The sequence below is a fragment of the Dioscorea cayenensis genome, chromosome 3 (assembly GCF_009730915.1).
Source record: "Dioscorea cayenensis subsp. rotundata cultivar TDr96_F1 chromosome 3, TDr96_F1_v2_PseudoChromosome.rev07_lg8_w22 25.fasta, whole genome shotgun sequence".
NCBI classification, from domain to species: Eukaryota; Viridiplantae; Streptophyta; class Magnoliopsida; order Dioscoreales; family Dioscoreaceae; genus Dioscorea; species Dioscorea cayenensis.
The window spans coordinates 1709129-1725893 of record NC_052473.1 but is presented as its reverse complement, the minus strand read 5'-3'; the positions used below and the strand labels follow the sequence as shown (position 1 = coordinate 1725893).

The 16765-nt window shown below is 32.4% G+C and overlaps 1 protein-coding gene and 1 long non-coding RNA gene across 2 annotated transcripts; one reads left to right on the top strand and one right to left on the bottom strand.

Moving 5' to 3' along the window:
* Positions 1-257: 257 nt before the first annotated feature.
* LOC120257674 lies at positions 258-4599 on the bottom strand. Its single transcript, XR_005535766.1, has 3 exons — positions 4386-4599; positions 4181-4293; positions 258-304 (listed from the first exon to the last, which is right to left on the bottom strand). It is a non-coding gene; the product is annotated as an uncharacterized LOC120257674 (long non-coding RNA).
* A 794-nt stretch (positions 4600-5393) lies between these two features.
* On the top strand, positions 5394-9451 carry LOC120282511 (probable disease resistance RPP8-like protein 4). The gene is made up of 4 exons (XM_039289336.1): positions 5394-5758; positions 6395-8807; positions 9065-9116; positions 9221-9451. The coding sequence occupies exons 1-2, from the start codon at positions 5457-5459 to the stop codon at positions 8484-8486; spliced, it is 2394 nt and encodes a 797-aa protein (XP_039145270.1). The 5' UTR covers positions 5394-5456; the 3' UTR covers positions 8487-8807; positions 9065-9116; positions 9221-9451.
* Positions 9452-16765: the final 7314 nt, after the last annotated feature.

Sequence of the window (16765 nt, the reverse complement as noted above, 5' to 3'; positions counted from 1 at the left end):
CAAACTAAATATAAGAAAACAAAGTTCCAAAAGTAGAAGGTAACTCTCACCAAAAGTGAGGTATTGAAGAACAGAAAGGAAAAAACAAGTAAAAGACAACAAGAACAGAAAGGAAGATAGTAGCCTCTGTGGCGAAAGCCTCCGTTTGAAAGCATAGGCCAACAAAGGCTGGAAGGAGGAGTATCCTACTCCAAGGCTTGATTTTGATCTGGATCGCCGGTTTGATTCGAAACCCTAGCGCTAATGAAGGTGATGGAGCGCTTAATCCTCTGGGAAGCCTCATTCAGAGAGTGTTGATGATTGTCTGCAAATGTAGAAAATCAGGAAAGAAGCATATTAACAATTTTAATCATTATAGAGTAGGAAGGTGGCGCTAGAGATTGAAATATGCAAATATTTTTTTCCAGCGAAATACACCAGAAAATGGCTCTTGAAATAAAATCCCAAAGAGATCGAATTTGGGAATGAAGAGAAGGGAGCCAATCAGTCCAGATCTTGGATATTGAATTAGGGAGAGATTGAAATTAAAGAATTTGGGTGAATAAAGTCCAAATCCTTTTCGAGTATGCACAGTCGAGGAATAAATGTTCAACTGTTTCAAAAGCCCAATGGTAGAGGACACATGTATCTGCAGCATTTTGAATATTGCACCCTATTTTGAAAATGTTTGTAAGAGTGAAAATTTTATCCTCCCTTGCTAGCCAACAGAACAGAGAGATTTTACTTGGACATTTAATTTTCCAAAAATGAGGGTAAAGCGGACAACTTGTGCCCCCATCTATAAGGAACTTGTAAAAAGAGTTGACAGAGAAAGATCCGCTTTTATCTAATGTCCAAGTGGTAAAGTCTTCCTCATCACTAGAACAGTCAGGAATAATTGCCAAAAGTGGTGGTAAATCATCTAAAGTAGTAGTGTAAAAAAGAGATTCTGAAGAGTTAAGTTGCTGAAGAACTGATGAACAGTTATCCAGGGATGAATACAGTCATGGAATAGGGAGGGCCAAAGATCTTTCAGAGTTCGCCCTGAGTGCCATCTATCAAACCAAAGAAGTGTATTAGGTCCATTTTTAATCAATTTAGAGGCACAAGTGCGAAAAGAGTTGACAGAGAAAGATTCGCTTTTATCTAATGTCCAAGTGGTAAAGTCTTTCTCATCACTAGAACAGTCAGGAATAATTGCCAAAAGTGGTGATAAATCATCTAAAGTAGCAGTGTAAAAAAGAGATTCTGGAGAGTTAAGTTGCTGAAAGAATTGATGAATAGTTATCCAAGGATGAATACAGTTATGGAATAGGGAGGGCCAAAGATCTTTCAGAGTTCGCCCTGAGTGCCATCTATCAAACCAAAGAAGTGTATTAGATCCATTTTTAATCAATTTAGAGGCACAAGTGCGGAAAGGGAGCAGAGTAGAGTGAAGTCCTGCCCAAAAGAAAGATTTATTTCGTGGAGGCGATTGAAATAAAAAACCGCTTTGGCTTCGATTCAGGTAATTGAATTTAATGATTTTAGACCAGCAATTAGAAGAATTTAAAGAAATTTTCCACCACCATTTTCCAAGAAGAGCTCGGTTGAATTCCTAAAGGTTGAGGATTCCCCAACCACGCGTATTTCGTGGTCTGCAAATTCTTTTCCAGGAGATCAGTCTGATTCCTCTAGATCCTAGCTCTGATCATTTCTATAGGAAATTCCTTCAAATCTGATCAATTTCTTTAATTACCCAAGCAGATAGTTTGAAGACAGACATCCAATAAACTGGAACAGTTGATTGGACAGAGTTAATAAGAGTTAATCGACCACCTAGAGAAAGGTAGGTTGCCTTCCAAGGTGTAAGTCTTGAGCGAACCATACCAATAAGATTTGTCCAGTCTAACCGTCTTGGGCGCCTTCCAGAAAGTGGGACCCCAAGATAGGTAAGCGGGAGGCAGTTCCTAGAACAGTTGAGAATCATGGAGGATGATCTGTGTGGTTGAAAACCATAATTTGTAGAATATAAGCAACTTTTTGAATAATTGATGGAAAGGCCAGAGGATCCTTCAAATAGGTAAAGAATTAACTTGATTATTTGAAGATCTTCTTGTCCTCTGGCAGAGAAAATGATCAAATCATCTACGTATTGGAGATGACAAATGTTTCATTTTGGTCCAAAGGCACTCCGACTAAAACTTTGGATTTAAGAGCGCGAGTAAACATTGCGCTTAAGACATCTACAGCCAGAGCGAATAGGAGGGGGAGGAGGGTCATCTTGTTGAAGACCTCTTTTACAGCGAATATATCCCTGTATTGATCCATTGATGATGATTTGAGTCTTTACAGTTTTCATAATGGTATTAATCCAGGACAACCATTTTTGGCCGAATCCTCTTGCACCAAGGATTTCAAGAAGAGAGTTCCAGTCCAGAGAATGAAAGGCTTTAATTTTGTCCAAATTTCATATTAAAAAATAAGATGAGCACATATGATCCATCCGAGCTGCAGATCTAATTATTTTTTTAGTCTATTGAAATAGATCTTATGTGTAAGATGTATCATATTTGTATTTTATGAAGAAAACAAAATTCAAACTTCAATTCATAAGAGCACAAATGTGTTAAATGATTAACTCATCATCTATGTATATCTTTTATTTCAATTGTCCATGATTTATAAAGATTATTAGTCTAACGATCTTTTAGTCTATTAGCATATATAGATCTTATGCGTAAGATGTTTCAATTTTTTTCTAATAAAATAAATAAGTCATAATTCTCAACTAATACTATAAGATGGAATTAATTCTTTAATCTTTTATTTTTGATGAAGATGAGCTCGATTAAGGGTGTATGTCTTATTCACGATCACCTTCCTCATTTTAACTTTTTGTTTTTACTAAATTTTTCAGGTTTGCTCTTGGACATGCATTAATAAATAGCTTTGTTTTCTTTATTTTTAATTATTTATTGACTATTTTTTTATTTATTGTAATTTGATCAACGTGGTTACGAAAGTACTTCCTCTCGTTTAATTTTGTCTTTTTTTGTTTATCAATTTATAAAATTTATAAAATATAAAATATTATTTTTTTAAAATTAATTTTTATATTAAATTTAATTTTATAACTTTCAATAAATCATATTAACTATATATTTTCTTAAATCATATTTTAAGTGAGGGTAATTTTTAAAAATTAATATAATTTTTTTATAAATTTTATATTATCAATTAATTTTAATCTATTTTCTTAATTTATATGAATTAGTTAAATTTGATAAATCAAAACGATTGAAAGGAGTATTTAATATATATATATATATATAAATAATTTTTAGTTTATTTGCACCGAATTTTTACCTAAGATGTTTGTGTCTTAAGCCTTAACTTACAAAGGATGATGATAAAGGTACATGTGGTCGAAGTATAAACTTTTCTGGGGTGTTTGGATGCCAAGAGTGGATTGGGGGAGGAGTGGATTGGGAGTGAAATGAGGGGTAATGGAGGAGGAGTGAGAATGAAAGATGTATTTGGTTGGTAGGATTTGGAGAGTGTAATTTATTGGGAATGGAAAAAATAAAGAAAATAAGTAAGGTAAAATAACACTTATGTCCCTCATCCATATAAATGATATTGTATATATAATAATGAGTTATTTTTAGTTATATATATTTTTTAATTATCAAAAATAAATATTTAATTTTATTATACTATAATTTCATTCTACTTTTTGGGATGACATATTAATATCATTAATTAGCTATTAATTAATGGTGTTAAATATAATGAGTTATTTTTAATTATAATTTTTAAAACATTGAAAAAATATAACTAATTAATTATAAGAAATAACTATTTAATTTTATAATACTATAATTTTGTTATAAGTATTATATTCAAATATTAATATTATTAATTAGCTAGTAATTAATGGTATTAACTATAATGAGTTATTTTTAATTATATTTGTGTAACACATACAAAAAATTTAACTAATTAATTATCAAAATAAATATTTGTAATAACATTGAAAATAATAATAATATGAAAAAAATTTCTTGCCATCTCTTTATTTGTAATACCATACGAAATCATTAGGATGAAGATCAAAGAAACATTAGAAATCGAATAGCCCATTCCTCCAAAACCATAAAGATGTTATGATTAAAAAAAAAAAAAATAAGGTTTAGAGCAAGAGGACCAGAAAGAATACCACAGACGAACAAGGATTCTCTTGAATCAATTGACTTCACAAAACCTATGCAATCCCAAACTGCTTCCACAACTTCTCAAACCATGGATTCAACACTTGATAATCCTACAATCCTGTTAATAACAAGTCAAACCATGGATACAACACCTTCTTTTACAATCCGAAGAACAACAACCGAAGAACAACAATCCGAACAACAACAAACCTTCTCCGTCGAGCTTTCCATTCTCTCCTCCGATCGGAACCGTGTGGTTTCCAGAGAATGATCGTGGTCGAAGATGAGAGGTCGGCGAAGATGAGAATGGTGAAGCTCGGTTCTCACAGAGAGAATATGGATCTTTTAACCTAGGGGCATATATGTCATTTCTATGTCCAGGAGTGGCCAGTCCGCTCAATTCTTGGGGAGTGAGAGTCTCACTTCCTCCACAATCCACCCTCATTCTCATTGATGTATGCCCAAACAAGGGGTTACATCCAATCCCGTCTCACTCACACTCCAATCTTGGCATCCAAACACCCCTTAATATTTATACCACTTGCTAGTTTCTCCATTATAAAATTTATAAAATATAAAAAAACCGATTAAACTGATAGCCTATGCCAGTGTATGATGCATGCCATGGATCTTATTAGAAAAACCAAACCAACATTATTATTTTTTAATTTAAAATATTAAATATTAAACTTATTTTATTAATCTAAAAATAAAAAATTATAGTTTATTCAAGTTTTTTTTTCCCCAAATATTCCCCAGTTCATTACACCTTCTGACATAACTTTTTTTAAAAAATATAAATTATAGTTTAAAAAATAGTTCCCAGCTCATTACAGCTGGAATGCCACTATCAAACTCGTGGATCTTATATTTTTTTTATTAATATATATTTTAGTTTATTTGAAAGGTTATAAACTTATATAAGTAAATATAAATATATAAAATTTCCATCTACGTGTTTTTTTTATTACTAGACGTCACATGTGCCCCATTTTACAACCCCATTGATCTTAAAACACGTGTCACAGGAAAGGATCGGGTTAACCTGAGAGCACGTCTTGAGATCCTCGAGATCAGCAACAGCGTGTAGCTCGTTGTCGATGTGACAACACTGGATGCATTTCCTGATGGATCTGGGGAAAATCAAACTAATATATTAAACTATATATATTCTATTAATTTAAAAATATAAAATTATACTGCTTACTCCCCTTCATAGATTTATCTGCAACTTTCCTGCTGAAGTAGAAGAAGAAGAAGAAGAAAAACAGGAACAAATCAATGGCTGACGTTGCAGTGGGTTTTGTGGTGGAGAAACTTGGTAATTTGTTACTGCAAGAAGCCATCAATTTGTACGGAGCAAGAGGCGAAGTGGAGTGGTTGAAAGGAGAACTGGAGACAATGCAGTGCTTCTTAAAGGATGCAGATGCAAAGAAGAACAAGGGAGATGATGAGAGGGTCAAGAACTGGGTCACGAAAACGAGAGATCTGGCTTTTGAAGCTGAGGACATCATTGACACTTTCATGTATTACAAGCTGCGTAGACAACAGAAGCAGCCTGGTTGCATTGGTTTCATCAAGAGGTATGTTTTACAAACACCAATTTTTTTACATGAAAATGAGCGCTTATCTTATATATATATTTTTTAGAAATACTTCTATGAAAAACGCCAAATTTATGGCTTTGAAAAAAAAAATACTTATTTTCTGAATTCAACACTTATAAATAAAAAAATACATATATACACAAGGGCATGCTTTTTTATTTCTTTAGTCAAAGATTTTTAGGTGAAAAAAGTTAAATCTAACCTGGTTTTATAGATATAATTTTTAGTATTTAGATTGACTTATAAAAAATTTATAACTACTAAAATTGTTTTTTTTTTTAATTTATTAGGTCGGTCATTTTAGAATAGACTTTTCATAGAGCTTTGAAATCGGATACTGGGTTATTTTTTCTTGGATGTACATGTCTTGCTAGACTTGCATATGGCAGCTGACTACTTATTCTCAATTTCTTTCCCACATGCTCATGAGTTTTTAATCTAAGCTTAAAGTAACTAAAATTAATTGAAAGTATAGGATGAGTAAGATGAATATCTCAAACTTTGGAGTCCTTAAATTTCTCTAAATTATTTGGTCAATTGAAATTCGACTATAGATGCATTAAAAAAAATTGGAGCAGATTGGTATAAGAAATAACTATGATTTTTCTCCAGGTTTGTGTTTATATTTGATGAATTGATCGGTAGACACAAGGTTCATGTGGATGTTCAAGGGATAAAAACCAGGTTGCTGGAGCTATCTCAAAATAGAGAAGTATATGGCATTTCTAATATAGGTGAAACAATTGGCACAACTAGTCAGCCTAGAAGTCAAAATGTGATCCCTATATTGCCTCAACTGAGAGATGACATTGATATGGTTGGCTTTGATGATGAGAAGAAAAAGATTGTGCAAGAGTTGGTTGACGTAAATATTACAAATCAGTCAGTGATCTCTATTGTGGGTATGGGTGGTCTGGGAAAGACCACACTTGCTAAATCTGTTTATAATGATTTTGAAGTCAAGAGAAGTTTTGATATATTTGCATGGGTAATCATATCTCAAGAATATACCATCCATGAGGTTTTGAAGAGAATCTCATCAGAAGTTTCAGCAACTCCATCAGCTGACACAATCCAAGACCTCTCAGTTGCTATTTCTGAAAAATTGAAGAAAGGCAAGTACTTGATCGTTCTTGATGATGTTTGGAAAGAAGATGCATGGACTGAATTACTAAAGGTCTTTCCAGATGTTAATAATGGAAGTAGAGTTATTATCACCACTCGCTTTGTAAATGTTGCTAAGATCGCAAATCCTACCATCAAACCACATGAATTGCGTTGCTTAGATGAAAGGGAGAGTCTGGAGTTGTTTCTTTGCAAGGTTTTCCCAAATCAAAATACTGAAACATGTTGCCCAACATATTTGGTTGATTATGCTCATCAACTTGTTCAAAGGTGTGGGGGTCTACCACTAGCACTAGTAGTTCTTGGAGGACTTGTCTCAACAAAACCACAAACCCATGATGCATGGCGGAAAGTTGTTGAGAGCATGAAAGGGCAATTTGTGGAAGGTGGAGAAATGTGTTTAGAAATTATTGCATTGAGTTATAATGATTTGTCATATTACTTGAAATCATGTTTTCTTTATTTTGGTTGCTTCAAAGAGGACATGACTATTGATGCAAAAACATTAATTAGGTTGTGGTCAGCAGAAGGTTTTTTACCAGTGAAAAATGGTAAAACCACAGAAGAAGTTGGATTGGATTGTCTGGAGGATTTGGCACAAAGATGCATGGTCCAAATTACTGACCGGGAATATGATTGCAGTGCAAATCGTTGCCGAATCCATGATGTCTTGCGTGATGTGTGCATTAGGGAAGCCAAAGAGAATAGATATTTTGAAATCTACAAAAATAATGACACTGTAGATTATGTGACAATGTCAAATGCACCCCGACGACTAGTCATATGTAATGAGATTGACATTCTAAACTATTCTAACTCAATGTTGCGGGGTCTATTCTTTGGTGTCGGAGGATTTGGTAGTCATCTGGCTTTCAGTGGTTTGAATGGACAGCTTGGCAGATTTAAATTATTAAGAGTGCTTTGTTTGTATACCACGGGTATCTCAGAATTTCCCAGTGAAATCAAATCATTAATTCATTTAAGATATCTTGAGTTCAGTTATGATGTGAAACTGAAGGAAGTTCCATCATGGATTGGTCATCTCCGCAATCTCCAGACTTTTATTCTACGTAATGGTGGAAGTTTAGAAAAGATATCAGATTCACTCTGGACAATTGGCAATCTCAGGCATGTTAATCTACCAAGTAGGACACCATGGGTTCCTCCTCCAAATATGGGAAATAATGTACCAAAGAATTTGCAGACTTTAAAATGGGTAAAAGCTGGATCATGGATAGGGAATACACTTCCAAAGCTCACAAACCTATGCAAATTGGGAATTCAAAGCGTCTCTAATGATCATGCCGATGCCCTATCTTCATCACTCCAGAAATTGGGTCGTCTTGCCTCCTTTACTATATTTGATGGACATGAAATTCCTTTGAACGACATCATTACAGCCTTTTCCAATCAACACTGCCTAAAGAAATTGTTTCTCGAAGGAAGTTTGAACCGCAAACAGCTTCCACACAATGATGTATTTCCTCAACAACTAGTGGAACTACATCTGGAACATTCTGGATTGGAGCAAGACCCAATGGCAACACTAGAGAAGTTGCCATGTCTCAAATATCTATAACTCTGGGGTGAGTCATATAGAGGCAAACAGATGATATGTTCGGCAACAGGTTTCCCTCAACTGTTATCCTTGAAAATTCTGTTTCTTAACAAACTTGAGGAGTGGAAGATAGAGGAGAAGGCAATGTCATGCCTCAAATATTTGGAAATCTATGAATGTCAAAGATTTAAGATGATTCCAGAAGGACTGAAGAATGTGCCACTTGAACAATTGACAATTATTGGAATGCCTGAAGAATTTAAAACTCGGATAAAGGAGAATACAGGAGAAGACTGGTACAAGATACAACATGTGCCCAACATCTCCATTCGATAATTAAAAGTGAGTTCCTTCCTTTATTTAATTATTTGGTATAACTTTTATTTTTGCTATATATATGCATGACATGACCTTTCCATTTCATTTTAATCAGAATTAATTTTTTTTAAAAATAAATAAGTAGAATTAAAAGTGAGTTCCTTTATTTAATTATTTGGTATAACTTTGATTTTTGCTATATATATATATATATATATACATATGACCTTTCCATTTCATCTTGATTAGAATTAATTAACTCTCTCATCTTGATATTTCAGCATATGTAATGCGCCATGGATAATATGTTCAACTGTTAGCAGCCTTCAAAAGGTAAGCCTTACTATTTTATTAATTTTTATTTAGCTTGTTTTGTTATCAAGTAATTATCAAAATATCAAAAAGTCAAAAATACCTTACATGGATTATTTGTATAGGAGCGGCGCAAGTGAGGAGTGCTTTTGGACTTAAAAGGAGCTCCATATATTTATATATGAACTCTACTTCAATTAATGTTTGTGTGGATGATTATGATTTTATTTATGTAATGTTATGTGGGTTTACTTTGTGGTTGTATTCCCAGACATGTGTGTGTATTTGTGATTTTATTTTGTAATGTAATTGGGTTTGATACTTTGTCATTTTATATCTATTTAAGTGTGCTACAATGCATCCCGTTATTATTATGACAATTTATAATTATTGTTCCCATAAATTCTAATACAATGATGTTGTACTTCTTTTTTTTTCTCTTTTTTTTAAGTAATGTATAATATATGGTATTATCTAATATCAGAATTATCCTATGTTTGGGACCAGCCATAGACTTATACTCCGATGGGCTTGGTCTGGTCAATCTGATTGACAGGTTTGGGCTTAGACTCGGATGGGCCTGGTCGGATCAATCTGGCAGACCTGTTTGGGCTTCTTTCCGATGGGCCACATTCATTCTTCGGGTTTCCGATGGGCCACATTCATTCTTTGGGTTTCATAAATGAGTAATTTTTTCCATTTAACTCTCATTTCAATTTTTCGAACACAGTAATGGATGTAGAAAAGGTGATAATTTTCATTTATTTATATCAAAATTTTATAGTCTGTTTCATAAAATTAAATTTCTATTTATTATAAAATTGGTATATATAACAAAGGTTACATCTACCATTGAAATTTAATTTCACAGGACGTACGTATATCATATAAAAATAAAATGTAGAAACTAAAATATATATTTTTGAAGGAAAATAAGATGTTTTTCATAACAGTATATCATATATGCATATATATGATTATTAATAAATGAAAACTTGAATATACAAAGTGAGAAAATAATCATTGACCATATCATACAAAGTGAAAAAAGACAATAATCTGAGAGATTTGAATGGTTAATTAGATGAAAAATGAACAGTAACAAGAAATACATCACTTGCTGCTATCAATGGAATATATCCTTAACCACAAGCCTTAAAATAATAGTACAAGACAAATATCAATTAACAAACTACACCATAATATACAAGAAATTTCAAAAAGTAAAAAAAGTAACATTTGCTTATAAATGTAAATTTAATGATATGAATACACACCAGCATGTAAGCGGATCATTCTGCAAGTCCTTTGACTCCTAAAAAAAAGTTGTTTTAATTAAACGATGGTGATTGGATGACCATTCGATTGGAAACTGATTGAAACGTGGACGGTTCTGATTTATTTATGGTTTTGCACATGGTGTGCTTTGCACGTGACAATAAATAATAAGTCTTTTAATTGGATCCATGGACCTTAAAATTAAGGCCCATTAATCATTAAAGCATTTAAACAAAAGGCCAGTTTGATGATGAAAAGAGTTGTCGAGTATATATATTTATACAATTTTACATGAAAAATTTAATATATTCAAATGACTTGTATACCCCAGGCCCCATGTTGAAGTGGGTAATTGTTAATGTGCCATTGTAGACGTTGTATTTGCCAATACGTCTTTCTTTTTTCTATTAATTTGAAAAAACCTATTAAAATATTTATTTATCTCAAAGTTTTAATTTTTTTTCCTAGATAGATGAAGAAAAAAGAGTGGAGGTCCTTTTGGTCTTTTTATTAGAAAGCTAATTAGTTTTTGAGAATTAAAATAAATATGTTAAAAACAATGTTTTATACACATGTCTATATGAGTCTGCAAATGGAGGCCCATTTATTAAAACTACCTTAAAATAGAATCTATTTGATTTAGAAAATAATAACAAATAATGTTAGAGATTTAAATAATAAGTCATGCATATGGCATTGTCTCTATTTATCATTTAATTGAGAGTTTAATATCTATATTAAACTATTTTAAAATTAATATACAAAATAATTTTAATATTTATTAAAGTTTTGCACCTAGATGAAGAGTTGCATAAATGAAGGTCAATTGGTTTAAGGTCCTAAAAAATAAAGCTTCATATTACTATTACTATTACTATTACTATTATTATTATTATTATTATTATTATTATTATTATTATTATTATTATGTAAATTTATGTAAATTTAATGATAGAATTCTACAAGTCCTTCAACTCCTGCATACTCATCTTTGAAGCCATGGATAACTCCAACCCACACAACAATCACTAACAAAATAAAAAGAAAAACAAATTCAAATCCAAAGAAGCAACAATCAAAACACAAAAATCCCAGGATTATTCAATCAACATAGACCAGCCAAGTCCAAGTTCATCTCCAATCTAAACTCATATACAAATTAAAATACATCATAAATCGCCGAAAAGAACACGAATGCAAAACTAGTACAAACCAAAGACTGCACTCCGAAAAGAACATGAATGCAAAACTAATACAAACCAAGGACTGCACCACATCGTAGGGAACTAACAGCACCATGTACAAAAGCCACAGATTAAGCAGAACCTTTATTTCTGCAGTTACAGGGTTCATTTCAATTTATTTTTCAGAATGCAAAGAATGAATTTTTTTTATAGCATTTCAATTCATTTCAATGTTTTTTTGTAAAAAAAAAAAATAGCATGCAAATGATCATCATGGAAGACTCAGCAGGAATGTTTGATATTATTGTATCAAAGCTAATGAGTATCACCTTTGTGCTTTCGTCGACGAAGCCACTAGACAACCATTCATCTCCATCCGTCATCAGGCTTTCAAGAACCTCGGTAGCTTGTTCCCTTAATCTAGAACAGCAGTAAACAGAATGCCAATACAAAATCACACTTCTAGCTTAAAATAATTGTGATTCTAACAAAAATTATGTTGATCAGCATGCAATCAATTAAGATTGAAGTCTCAACTTCAGTGAGAAGAAGAGCAGTTGTATATGGAGGACAGCTCATTCATTGGCAATTCTTCAGTTAGGAAACTTTGATCTGGTCTCCACGGCCTACAATAATTCAGCACAGTTTGTGAAGAGGATTCTGAGCTTCATACTATGTTGTGTAGCATGCTTGATTGCCTAGTCCAGGCTTGATTGTGTCCACACTTGCTGACAACCTGTAATTACAACTCTCCTATCAGTGGTAATTTAATAGAAACATCCCCATTTTGAATTGAACTCCACCAGCGTATTCTTTGGAATGATCAGTAGCATGACACACAATCCAATTGGAATCTGCAAAGATAAACATCCACAAAGCAGGGCAACAATAGCTGCAACTAAGCAAAAACAGAACTTAGTTAACACATGCAACACCTCAACAGTACATCAGATATATCTTACTATTGTTTTTGTTGCTTTTAAATATATTTCATTAGCACATTGCACACATCACAAGACATTTACAGCAAAATAGAATTTCAGAGCATATTGGAATGAGATGCATTAAACCTATAATCACAAATTTCTAAAATAACAAAGGATTTATAGCCTATCGGTAAGGCCGATTGTGAAAAGTAAATGTAAGACATTTAAGAGGTTCTTGGTGTAGGTTAGAGCTTGCCACTCGATTTGTTGGTTTGTTTTTTTAATAAATAAAAAAACATTGAAGAAAAATTAAGAGTCTAGATCTTTTATGAGATAACCAAGTAAATAATTTAATTTTTATAGAGCAAGGAATTTTTTTTAAAATACCTTAAGAACAAAAAAAAAATTGATTATTGGCAATCAAATTTCAAAATTCCACATCCTCGTCTCCACAGTTAACCTAGAGATTGAAAAGAAATTGCATTGAGAGCTCCACATCCCACTAGCAACAATGTGGACTTTGCTGCAGCAAGATACATAAATTATCCAATCAAACTTCTAAAATATCCTACATCAATTTCATCAATACTGTCTTTCTTGCAAAGCCTTTTCTGTTTTCCTTTTCTCTGATTCATTTGTGTGCTTATGGCTCTCCACTCCTCCATGTTCACCATGTAAAATAAAATAAAATAAATAACAATAAAAAAAAGTTATGAGTCTAGGCTCTAGATCTTTTTATCAAATTAACCAAATAAGTAAATAATTTTATTTCCATGGGACAGGGAGATTTAAAAAAAAAAACTCTAAGAATGAAGAAAAAAAATTGATTATGGGCAGTCAAATTCCATTCCAGAATTTCACATCCACCGTCTCCACAGAAAATCACTACTTGTGCCTGATCCATTTGGATGACTAATAATTGTGACCTGGTATTTACAACAACTACCCAACCTTCCAACAAGTTTTCCAAAATGCCTTTCAGTTGGTTGCTGATCTCTCTTGAAACAAGAGAGTTCAATCCAAGGAAGTTTCATCCCACTTTCATGATCAAAATAGTTTCTCAATTTTTTGTAACACTACCTAAATAGATGACAGATTAAATTGTGGCTTAGGTTTTGCTTAGAGGTGTCAATTCGGGTCGGCGGAGCGGGCCGGCCCACGGCCCGTCAAAACCCACCATTTGGAGGGGCGGGGCGGGCCGGCCAAATGCCAACCCAACCTGATCCACTTTGGGTTGTGGGTTGGGTGGGCCGGCCCACCAAAATATAAAAAATATAAAAAATTAAAAAATAATTACACTTCATAGTTCTCATATATTTATTTATATTTTTGACATAATTTTGCCACAATATATAAAAAAAATTAACAAAATCCAAAAAACTAATTGCAAAATAAAAACGTTAATTACTATTAAAAATCATCCATCCATCAAAATTACTTTAATCCTATTAAATTTGTAAAGTTTAACAAAATTTAAAAAAAAATCAAAATGTTAAAAAAATCAATATCTTTTGCATAGAAGCCCCTTTATAAATATGTATTTACCTTTTTTAACTTTATAATTATTTAATAATTTTTTATTTTTTAATATTATTTTTTAAATTAAGGGTGGCGGGCTAGCCCACCGCAACCCGCGGCCCGCCCCACCCCGCCCTGCAGCCCGCGCGGGTTGACCTGTTTTGACCCGCCTTCAAACGGGCCTATATAATACCAACCCAATCCACTTATTTTAATTGGCGGGGCGGGCCGGCCCGGCAGGCTTGGCCCAAATTGACAGATCTAGTTTTACTATAATTAATCAAGAACAACAAAATTGTAATTTTGGCAAGTGCTATTTCTACAATTATGGACAACAGCTTGCATGCAGAATTTGAAGCACTGATCAAGACAGCCATGGAGCATGTTAGAAGAGGAAACTTGCTGCTGGATATGGCAATCGGAGACATAGCATGGAATTTACAAATAAATAGGGTGAAGTATAAAAAACCAAATTTATAAAAATCCAAGAGGCCTAAATAACTTCTTGGTTTACATGTATGAATCTATGATGAATTAGATAAAATTCAAATGACTCAAAAGAAAATGATTCAGGACTCTGCTATAGGTTATATGACAAGCAATATTTATCAAGTTGATGTATCTTTCACATAATAATTACTGATGTATATATATATATATCAAAAATATTTCTTGACTATGAAAAATGCATTTATGAGGTCCAAAGACAATAGGCAAGTTCATCCATCCTCAAAAGAAAGCATTTCATCAACGGAATTCCAATTTGACCATTATAACTGTATTTGATCTCTTCTAAAGCTCAAAAACATTTAACAATACTAATCACACTTCTTTAAAACCATAGTCCAAATATAAACATTAGTTAGCAAATCCAACTAGAATATAGTTGCTTGCCAGTTGCCAGTGGAACATATCCTCAGCTACAGGGCTTAAAACCATAGTCCAAATACAAACATTAGTTAGTAAATCCAACTAGAATATAGTTGCTTGCCAGTTGCCAGTGGAACATATCCTCAGCTATAGGGCTTAAAACCATAGTCCAAATACAAACATCAGTTAGCAAATCCAACCAAAATATACAAAATCATAGTAACAAAACATAATTTCCAAAAAAATTCAGGAAGTAAACAGAAGTAACTTTTAGCTATAAATTTAATCATATGAATAGATATTAACATTAAATTAAAAAGTGCAGTGGATCCATCTGCAAGTCCTTCAACTCTTTCAAAAATTAAAAGCAATAACCAAAAATCCCAAAAAATTCTAGTAATTTTTCAATCAACACAGACCAAACAAGTCCAGAGTTCATCTCTAATCCAAACACATCTACATAATAAGTTCAAAACTTTTCATGCTAGTTTAATTATATTACTTTTGTTGATTTTTTAGAATCTATATATCGTATGTAAGATATATCAGAGATTGATATTGAACGTGAACAGAATATGAAATATTGTGAGATAATTTGTGGAGTAACATATCTCGAATTTGAGATGCTTTAAACAAATGCCTGTTGACATTCTTTATGATTGGTTAATGTATTAATATTGTAAATGATGTTGTTATTCAGCTCTTTGTAGTTCATTAATGTTGAGCATATCTTAGTTTTCAGAGAATGAAAACCACCAATGATTTGAAGAGCAAGACTCCATCATTTTGACAATTTGACATCAAGGTTTGCAAATAAGATGTATTTGATCCTCAATACCTGACAATTCATTGCAGCAAAGTGAAAGATGAAGAGTGCATTGCTGAAGGATTAACCACTCAATTTGAAGATGAGATCTGGGTCATATTCTCCAATGAACTTCACAAACTCCAAGCTATGCCCATTTAAAATAGTTTGATGGGACATAATTGAGCCAAGAAGCTGTTTTAAGTTATGTCAAGATTTCAAATTTCAATCTAGAGTTAATGATACTTTTGTGGATAAACAAAGACTGTACCTTGAATAAACTGAGTGAATGATGCCTTCTTTATCAGAACCAAGAGCAAATCTCTCTATTGTTCATCACTAGTGTGCTTTCTCTTTGGTCTCAATTCTTTTCTTTTGTTATTAATGTGTATAGAATATTGTCACTTACTTGACAGTGTATTTTCAGGCATGTTTTCTTGATCAGAGAGTTGCTAACGTGTAATGGCACACATAATTAAGTATAAGAGCTATGATTTCTTCACCATGATCACTTGGAATATATAAATTATTGTCTTATGATACTGTACGCTACATAAGCTACATCAGTGAGATATTCACACCATAACTTCTTAAGACATGCATTTGTTCGACAAAATTAGCTATGTACAAATCATTTGTTCAGCATGGCTAAACAAAGCATATTAAGTATCATTTCCTCTAAAAAAGAACAATAAAAGGAGAAATAAATTTGAAGCATTGCAAAACAGAAAAAAAATTACAGATATATTTACAAAGTCTCTGACATCGTTGAAATTTGAGGAACCATGAAGTTTGCTCCAAGTATGCCCATAGTGCATTAAGGATGAGTGTTAAAATTAATAACTTTCTAAACTAGTGAAGAAAACTCTAAATAGATTTTGAAAAACTTCTAGAGCTTTAAACAAAATGTTTAGATGTTATATAATAATAATAATAATAATAATAATAATAATAATAATAATAAATTCGAATAGTTTCACTTAGAAGAATGTATAGAAAAATCTAGAAATTACTTTGTAAAAAATCAGAAGATTATATATAGAACCATGTACAACTACTATGACTACCCCATAAGTTTTAATTTTTGGA

Bases quoted from the DNA above. Each gene is read 5' to 3' on its own strand.
- LOC120282511 (XM_039289336.1), top strand. From the start codon at position 5,457: ATGGCTGACGTTGCAGTGGGTTTTGTGGTGGAGAAACTTGGTAATTTG. The intron at 5,759-6,394 runs GTATGTTTTACA...ATTTTTCTCCAG, and splicing joins TGCATTGGTTTCATCAAGAG to GTTTGTGTTTATATTTGATG.